This window comes from Saccoglossus kowalevskii, chromosome 6, assembly GCF_978046115.1.
Source record: "Saccoglossus kowalevskii chromosome 6, keSacKowa6.1, whole genome shotgun sequence".
Classification (NCBI taxonomy): domain Eukaryota; kingdom Metazoa; phylum Hemichordata; class Enteropneusta; family Harrimaniidae; genus Saccoglossus; species Saccoglossus kowalevskii.
In genome coordinates this window covers 37,022,438-37,032,525 of record NC_140646.1, presented here as the reverse complement: position 1 = coordinate 37,032,525, position 10,088 = coordinate 37,022,438, and the positions used below count along the sequence as shown (strand labels likewise).

The 10,088-nt window shown below is 35.4% G+C and overlaps 1 protein-coding gene across 1 annotated transcript; it reads left to right on the top strand.

Moving 5' to 3' along the window:
- The first annotated feature begins 181 nt into the window (after positions 1 to 181).
- LOC100378387 (uncharacterized) lies at positions 182 to 6,856 on the top strand. The gene is made up of 4 exons (XM_002738975.4): positions 182 to 701; positions 1,690 to 1,830; positions 2,571 to 2,824; positions 3,665 to 6,856. The coding sequence occupies exons 1-4, from the start codon at positions 447 to 449 to the stop codon at positions 5,295 to 5,297; spliced, it is 2,283 nt and encodes a 760-aa protein (XP_002739021.2). The 5' UTR covers positions 182 to 446; the 3' UTR covers positions 5,298 to 6,856.
- Positions 6,857 to 10,088: the final 3,232 nt, after the last annotated feature.

Genomic DNA, 10,088 nt, shown 5'->3' with positions numbered 1-10,088 from the left:
ATATAAGACTGAAAATTTCAGTTATCAATAGAAAATGTCTGTCTGTTAATGCTACTTATATAAAGTAATAATTTATTTATTGTGGTTGATATCCTTTTCAAATTTACTTTATTTTAAGTAGTAACTGATACTTTCAATATTGTATGGCGTAAGATCTTTGTAGTGGTTAGAGGTTAAAATGGCGCATGCGCGTTTTGGTCACGAATATGGTATACGGAGTAGCGTAAATATTATTATTTCTCAGTGTTTTCACACAAATTCTTGTCATGCCACGGCAGGAGAACGCGTCTGTACATACGACAATGACTTGTCAGTTAAATTAGGTATTTGGAGAATTCATGGCAAAATTGTGTCGTCGTTAAACCGTTATGCGAAGTTGTTGAACGAAACTGTACAGTTTTTGAAGATGTCTGATTCTATGGATTAAGACAAACTTGAGCATTGGAATGTTTTCTGCAACCTTCGACCACAATGTGACTGAGCAAAAGAAGGAGAAAGATTCGCCTGAAGAGAAAAACAGCGCAATGTCCATGGAGCGACAGAATGAAAAGGGCGAAGTGCAAATTGTGTGTCCGTCCGTGTCAGACCTCTGCAGAGAGACACCCACCGATGTACTTTGTCCAGTAACTGGTTGTGGTAAAATAGTTAAAAAACCAGCAGCATTAAGAATGCATCTGATCAAGACTCACCAAGTTTACAAAGTAAGTATTTGGTAAACAAAGATTTCAAATTCAATATTAATAACTAATACAATATTTAGGCTAATACCTATTGTTGGTCTGAACAATGTAATGGTAAAATATTAGTGTTTGTTAGCAGTCTAATAAATATTTAGCATCTATCAGGGCTTATCTAGCCTGAATTTGAACAAGTCTAACGTAGGTGACAAGATAACGTACTCCGGTAAAGAATTCCAATTACTAACAATTCTGTTGTTTTTTTCAACTTTAAACTACATATATGCCCTCTAGGATTGTAGCCATCAGAGACTTTTTATTCTCCCATTCCAGGCCACTGGAAGTGTGGAATCATCTGTATGGGATCAAATTGTTCCCACGCTGTATACATGCACATATGTTTTGTGAAAGGCTCTCTTATTAGATAATGTTAGTGGATCGGGTTTGGTACTCAAAAATAATATCCAAAATACTACTATGTTGTAATGTGTACCATATAAAACAGAATTTTATCTCCTAGTTTAGACTGCCCTTTTTCAGACACTTCGACACTTCAACACTTCAAGCATGTTTACTCTGTTTAATAATGACCTATTTTGTCGTGATGTGGAAGATTTCCACTCTTGTCAGAGATATTTGCCTATGGCTTATCTATTGATTTTATTCTGTTGAGGCATCAAAACTTTGCTTCACTGTTTTGGAAATGATTGCTATTGCTCATAGTTTTGATATAAACAAAGCAAAAATAAGAATGAAATGTCCAAATATTAAATTATTTCATGCCTAGTGTTAGAGGAATTTTAGTGCCACTGGGTAAAGTGTTGCCCAGATATTGTTTTTGTGCTCTGCAATTAAAGCAAACTGATCTTTTCTTTAGTTATTACATTATTTTTAATTAATGGCTCTGTTTTTAGTGTGTGTATTTTGTTTCTCACTTTCACATATTGAAGTGTACTATTTGGCTTAGTACATGTTATAGAAATCACAATGTACGTCTTCTCAAACTTTACAGAATGCAGATGAAAAGACTTTGTTCACAGCTTCTAAAGATCAGAAGAAAAATATAACAAAACATTATTACTGTCCAATTGATGGTTGTTCTAGATGCATCGCAACTAAACGACCATTCATGAGGTTAAATCAGGTAAAATTGGTAAGTATGGTTTTTCTGAAATTATGTTTTGTGAATATGATTCAGAAAATGACCTCTGTGTAACAGTTGTCAACCTAAACCCAGTAGGAACATGTCGCCATACCATGACAGCTTCTACAATTTTTATCTTCTGTCTTAAAAAGTTTCTTCAATTTCCATTGAATCTTTTCAGCTGTCCTTTCAATTTTTTGTCACATAATTTTGTACTCCATTTTTCTGTTTCCCGTTGAGCTATCAATCTATCACACTACCGGTATTTCTTTACTCTGCCAAACAGATATTAGGGCGCGTACCTCTTTGTCAAGCTAGAAATTGCGTGAAATTACAAACAATGTTGTCTCCGCCATAATTAAAATGACAAGTTACTTAAAGAAGACGACTGAGTGCGTGATTTTGGCTCCAATAGTTGGGTCCCAATGTGTATACACGGTCAGAGCCATTTCAGGGCTCAACTCTATCAGAGTTCAACCCTGAGGGTTTATTGGAGCCAAACTTAGCTTAAGCCAGCTCGAGGCAAATGCATATACAAGGCCATTTTTTGCTGGCTCAAGCCGCAGGGCCCTGATAAAATGCTGCTGCGTGAACGTAGCAATGAACACACCTTTGTTTTGTGAATAATGTCACTCATATCCACAATCTCCAGGGATGTATTTGATGTTAACCTCAGTGTTTCTCATGTTGTGTATGTATGTGTCATTGTTCCTTCAAAAACTACAGTGTATAATCTTTTGCTACAACAGCACTATATAAAGATGCATGGTGTGAAGAAGCTGGAATGTAAGAGGTGCAAGAAAAAGTTTGGCACTAAATCAGACTTGAATCGACACGAAAGGAACTGTGGTCAGATTTTCAAGTGTACATGTGGATGCCCCTACACTACCAGAGAAGCTTTACAAGTCCATGCAAAGCGACAAGGTCATTTACTCCCTGCTGAGTTTATTAGAGTTACTGCTATGGTAACCCCTGCTAGACAACCTCCTACTACAAGTGCAAGGTGAGCCACAGTTATCCCTGTTGCCATTATGTTATACTGCCACCAAGTGTCCAGTTATAACAATCTTTCTATTGTTTTTTTTTCCTGTACTGCAGATTCTTTATAGAGGTAAAATGTTATGAATTAAAAACACTAACTCACTAGTTTAATTAATAACTTTGTTTGAATTTATGAGAGTGTATTATATAAAAACATAAACTACTGACAGTTTTAGAATAGTGCCATCAAATGTCAAACAAAATTGATTGTTGTTGTTGACTCTGTATATATTTTTTGTATTTTACCAGCTGTTTATATGTCCTTATTTCACATTAATGTCAGTGTTTTTATTTTTTCATACATTAATAATGGGCATGTTTTATATAGCACTCAAGTTGGATTTCAGACTAATCGCCAGTTTCCATGTGAACTCGTCTTTGAGTATATACATTCTTGGCTGCCATATACCTATAGGTTGAACTGTCAAACATCCCATATCATGTTTCCATTTACTCTTGGGTAGAAAATTAATTAATTCAACAATTTTTGTCACCATGGTGATTCAATTTAAGAAATGTCAGTTAAAAAAAATATCTAGGTCACCATTTGTTGACCTAAAAATGACTTAGATCCCGGACTCACTGGCATCATTTTTAGTCAGTCCACCAAGGAATATTTATGGATTCATGGTGGTGATTGTGTTTAGCTCTGGTATGCCTTGAGCTGCTCAAGCTTTATGCTTCCCAGAGAGTTGATAGTTTACCGATAGATTCCTGCGGGTTGTTAGATATTAAACGACATTATTCTAAATCTTTCATCAATTTTCTGGACTCTCATATACTTGACTTTAATTTGTTTTAGGAAATCGACATCACCTAACAAACCTGCAAACAAGAAACAAGCACATGATGAAAAAAGTCAAGTCAATCGTAAGTGCAACAAGCCAATACAGATACTTCCCAAACAAACTGTGCAATTAGTCCCTCTAGTGATCATGCCCATCCCAGTGTCAGCATTACCATTACAGACTGTACCAGCTGTAACCTTACCACAAGAAGATATTACTACAGCTAATCCAGCTTCTGATAATTACAGCGCTAAAGTCAAAGCTAGTAAGAAAGATCCACCACGAAATAATATCAAAAATACAGCTTCTGTGAAAAGAGTTGCAACAATACAGTCAGGTGTAAAAAAGAAAAAGAAGGCGATTGTGAAGGAGAATTTCCAGAATAGTGCAATGAATACTGATGTATTAGATGATGTACATCATATTGAGACTCAAACACCGGGTGATTTTATCATCAAGCAAGCTATGATGTCAGTGGATACAGATACACAAACAAATCAGTCTCTTGCTTTGAGTGTTGATGCTTATACATGTACTGGTATGGTTGCCAGTAACAACGATGTGATGTGTATGGAGACTCAAACAGGTCTGACAGCAATACCCATGGGTAGTGAATTGAATACTAATGCAGTTATTAGCACAGTACAGACATTGGATTTGGAACTACCACCAACTATGAATAGTGAAACGCAAACGCTTCATATGGTTGATCAGCAAGGTGCAACAGATTTCGACATATCATCATTCTTCCAGAATCACAATCACAATAGTAGCCTGGAGCCGGATGTGATGGCAAGTGTAGCAAGTACACTAACCCAGACTGATGCACTGATGGAAAATAATTTTGGTGAACTGTCCAATAGTCAAACGCAGTCTTTGAAATTGCTTCATGATTTGATGAGGGATTGTGAGAATACTGCAACACAGACGCAGAGTTGTTTTCAGATAGAAAGCAGCGCAACACAAACCCAGGAAAGCTACCTCAATGAAGTATTGACAAATGATGTACAGAACTGTGATGTACAAACACTGACTGATGAACAGATTTGTCAATTTGCAAATACAAATAGCATACAGACAGAAACTGTCGAGTTTGACATTGAAAAGTTGATATCTGATGGAGATCAGTCTGTTGGTGTGGACTTCTCATCAGAAGTTGAGGATGTTGAATTCCTCAACTCGTACGCACAGACAAACATGCCATTTACAAATGGGGCTGACTGCTTTACGCAGACGGGAAGTGACCTTTTTGAATTCGTAAATATGCAAACACAGACAGCAACTACTGTAGATGTAGACAGTAACACAATAACACAGACAGACCCCAACATAATACTGGATGACTTGATTCTACCGGATGACAGTATGGATAGACAAGTACAAGTCAACTTTAATGTGCTTACTCAATCCACTGATATTGAAACACAAACAAGCATCGTCAATCACCTAACAGATGCAGTTGAATTGAGTGACATGCAAACACAGACGTTTCAATGTAACCATAATGACTTCCCACTTATGCCTATCCAGTCAAGTAATATGGAAACACAAACACTATTTACAGATTTAGGAATATCCACTGATGTACAGAACAGTTTGACCGATTCACACACTCAGACTCATTTCCGTGATGTCAGAACCGTTTGACCGATTGACAAACCCACTCTCACTTTCATGACGTGTATTTCATTTTATCGTTTGTTATGACGTGGCTACATCATGCTTGTTTCACTCTCATAAGTTCTTGATAGAATAGATACCAGGTATACTTAGTTGGTTTGTGTTTGCAGTGGTGCATGATGGGGCAATTATGAAAATCCTGCTATGTTGTATATTGCTTGGACACGGGCCACTGTTCCATACATTTCTATGGGCCTGGAACGCCAGTCTATGTGAAAACAGCAGAAGTCGAGAAAGTGACATAACTCAGTTTGAGGTAATTCTGAACAACCAAATTACAAAAAAAATGTACCCTTGCACATGTAGGGGTAGTCTTGTTACAGTGTTCAGGAGCCCAAAGTACAGTTTTCTGTGAGTTTTCAGCCTTTGTTTTCACCGTTGATGGTTGCCAGGCGGTGAAGATGTTAAGATGAGAATATTCAATCATAATTATCCTATTATCTTATATGTATATGTATTTATTTTTGGTTCAGTAACAGAAAGTTTTTAAATTTCTGTCGATTTGTGGCTGGATACTTTAAATTTGCAGTGATGTGTGATATGCACCACCAGTGATGAGTGAAACCATTCTTCCAGTGGTATATTTCTAGTCCTCATGCATTGTACAGTCAAATTTTGTTTATATACACTGCATAGTATCAAACTAAACAGCTCGTCACAAACTCATATTACAGCTCCTATCATCAGACACTAAGTAGCCATTTATGTTTGTATTATTTTACCACCTATATTTCATGAGACTCTACACTGGCTGTGGTTGTCCACAAAGCTAGCTTTCGTCATTTTGCAAGGTATAGACTCTATGTCATTGTAATGTTAAATTTGTTATAAACTGACAACATTTGTTGAATACTGAGAAATGTCAAGGCATGAAATAATTTCAGAATGCTGTGCTTAATCAATTAAATGTAGGTAACTTGTGTGGTTTGAAATGAATCGCGAGAAGAACATTTTTTTTTTTTCACATGCATGTTCATGCAATATAACTGTGCGTTTTGAGCAATGTAGTGAAAAGAGTGTGTTGTGAGTTTGTCCAACAATATAGTGAGTGTAATTGTAAATGACTTGCATTGTGTTTGAGATTGCTTGGAATTCTTTCTTGCGTTTAAAGCTTAATAGACATGTAAGTGGCCATCGAGATCTTGTTAGAAGCGAGAGACCCACAGACTTGTTTTTGTCCCTAAAACAGACATGCTCATTCTTTTTCTTATAATGTCCTCTGTTCCAAAATACCTTGGTTGCATATAGTGGAACAGTGGACATTATTGACATAGATAATGGAACACTATGTGAGGAATAAAAAACAGTCGCTTAGCTCTCTCTTCCTCAACAGGATCTCTGCAGCAATTTCTGTCCATTGTGCATAAAATATGCTGATAATTTTATCTATCTTTCCATGTACTTCACTCATACAGAATTTTGTTGTATGAACTTTAAAAATGTGTGCAAGTTTGTCTTTTATTGTGTTGCATTTCCCTGGTGAGTTAACAATTAAAGTACATTTAAATAAAAATTAAATATAAAAATGCTCTTTCTGGAATTGTTGTATAATATCACAGGAGACAAATTTTTTTTAATATCGTGAGTGAGTGACATTTGCAAATTTTGTCGTCATGAATGCAATGAAATTCTGAAGTTGTGAAAATATTTAGCAGCGAAAATTAAACAGTCTACACTATTCCACTCAAACCTTACTCCTTAGATTTTATGGCCAAGGAGAGAGATTAAATGGTAATCTCCGTTGACACATCTTTTCATATTTTATGATTCAAGTGCTTAGACACGTCAACAGGTACGGGCAATGACATAGCACTATGAGTGAATTTTGCTTACTAACTACATGGAGATGGTGGTATCATATCAATTTATTTATTTAGTATTTAAGCAAATGGCAGTACTGAATAGACTTCAGTTTGTGTTGACTGTGAACATGAATTGTTATCGATAGGTTTCTAAGATACTGTGTGACTATGTGTTTCTATTGCTTTGGGTCATGTTTACTTTTTGACAGTGTGAGATTAGAGTTAGTACTGTACACTTGCCTGGCACAAAATGTCATTGAACGGTAGTCAAGACCATCTGTATCTGTGATACTAGCTGCTAATCTCTGCCACCACTTAGTCAGTTTCAAGGGGTGTGGTCAACTTTTATCAAGATGTGAATTCACAGTAATCTACTTTCAGGAGAATGAATTGTTCTTGTGAGGTCATGTATTATGCAGCTAGTGTACGATTGAGATGCAAGGTGTGCATGTACTTATCTATATTACCTGATTTTAATTTGGATAAACATAAGTACAAAAATATATAAAATTTACATATCAGTTGCAATATTATGAAAATGAACACTTGCTTTGGGTTTATAATTTCCCTTACAGCCATGAGATCAAGCAAAAATGAAATGAAATGAAGCGAAAATTGACATGGTCACATAACTGCAAAAATACATTAAATTAAACACAATTGAAGTGAACCAACATTTAAAAAAAAAAGTTGTAGCAAAAAAGACATGGTTAAGAGTACCAAGCACAGAAAAAGTTTTTTGTGCAATTCGTTTCAAAAATTGCATTTGAAACTACTCAAAAACTACCAGCTCAATTGCTTTGATACTTGGATACTTTGTCCGATTTATTCATTTTGTGAGGATATCTTCAATTCTCTATTTTTGGCAAATATTTTTGCCATATATTTTTGCCATTTTTGGTAAAAAATGCCATTTTTCAATTTGTTCATGAAAACTATCAGCTCAATTGCTTTGATATTTAGTATGTAGGTACCTCGGGTGGACCTGATTTGTTAATTTGGTGATGATTCTATATTTTAGTTTTATTTTTTAACATTTTATTTTGATACTTGTAGTATCCTTTGAAATACCGGTACATTTGTTGTGCAGTGAACATTTCAAATGTGTTGGAATTGGAAGTACATGTACTAGTAAATTAAAGAACTAATCATGCATGTCATTTCCCAGGTTTATGACCAAATTTATTTACCATATCTGCCGTATTAGAAGCACATCTTCAATTAACATCACCATGCAATTTAATGGTAAAAAAATTGAATTTCTCTTCCTTATTTTTTTTTTAAATAACTAACCTCTATGTTTAGATACACACACCCATACATGTTTGCTGCAACTCTACTAGCACATTGCCATGAATTTTTAATTGGCAAATAAATTTGTAATTTCCTGATTCATTCTTCTCATTCAGAGAACTGTTTGCTCACCAGACACATCAAAATAGGCTGTCCCAAACGTCTCATTTCCACATACCTATCAAACTACGATATTTTGAAGGTGGCTTAATTTCCTGAATGGATTCATGAGTTTAAGTCGGAATTTAATGAACCGAAAATGATACTTTTATTAGACAAGATGTATTTCACTTCAGTTCTTCGACCTATTTCTCCATGCCACAGGATGAAATTACATCTGTTACACTAATGTTCTGTAACTTGGCAACGTCTTTTTTTCGATTATTTTAAACACTTACCATTAGTTCAAAACAAAGCACTGGATTTTCTTTTTTGGTAGTGTAGACATACCTCTATGAGAACCATTTAATAAAATGTACTGCGACTGTACTGACGTTTGAATAACAACCATTCATGTGATAGACGTCATACCGTGCTGTTGTTTACAAATGCGCTTTACCCATGAGCCTTTGCAATTTAGCATGTGTTATTATTGTATTATTGCTTTTGCAGGTGACATCCTTCTACTTTAAAATACATCTTTTTAAGGAATTTTTCATGAAAGTAACATAAACTGACGACCCCTGTTCATATGTTGTTCGTGTTATTTTGTTGAATAGTCAACGTTTTCACAGAATAAACTTGCATATTAATTTTGTTGAACATTTTTTTACAGTTGTTGAATATTATATTTTAAAGTTATTTTCATTTGATTAAAACAAACTATAGAAACATATCTGACCACAATATCGGTGAGAGGAATAATGGCGAGCAAAGCATTAATGTCTGGAGCAGCTAGTGATGATATCCAAGACTGTATGCTTCCACCCAGTCATGAAGCTGTGTGTATCCAGCCAATAATGAAACTGTGTTGTGCTGTCATTTGATACTTGTATCAAGCATAAGTCGGTGACTAAAATAAAATGTTTTGGGAACATGTCATTGTGTTCAATTGCACGTAAATGAAAGGTAACCAATCAATAAGCACTGTACATTAGAAATTACCATGGTAACGCATCTAATATGCTGCACGGAACATGATATCTTGCAAGGATGCTAATCAAATTTGACGCTGTATTTGTGCTCCTTTTCAATTTGCATTGACGCACTGGATTGGAATGACGACATTGCAGGTTTTCGTGCAGCAGCCATGACTCCTGCTTAATTGACTGGAGTCCTGAAAACATATTGACCATGAGTGAATAGCGACTGTTATTAACTGCTGCAATAATGTGCTTAATACCATGTTGTTGTGAATGCATTTCCCATTCTGTTCTCGGTACACTAATTATTTTCCTAGAGTGGCAACATCCATTATAGAAGATATCAGGAGTATATATTGCGTGATATCATTTGAGTTTTTATTTCAATGCAATTTGATGTTGTATTCCAGATTGGCATTTTCTTTACTATTTAGTGTTCTTTGGGATAGAGGTACATGCAGTAATATTGCAGATGCAAGCATCAAAATGTATATGATTGTGTACGGTGATCTGAAATCACCATCTGAACGACGAGACACTTTGCTAGTTGCATGTATTTTGTAGTATAGCATATTCTAAGG

Coding starts and splice junctions, on each gene's coding strand:
- LOC100378387 (XM_002738975.4), top strand. CDS start 447: ATGTTTTCTGCAACCTTCGACCACAATGTGACTGAGCAAAAGAAGGAG. Junction 1,831..2,570: donor GGTTAAATCAGGTAAAATTG/GTAAGTATGGTT, acceptor TTGCTACAACAG/CACTATATAAAGATGCATGG. Junction 2,825..3,664: donor CCTCCTACTACAAGTGCAAG/GTGAGCCACAGT, acceptor AATTTGTTTTAG/GAAATCGACATCACCTAACA.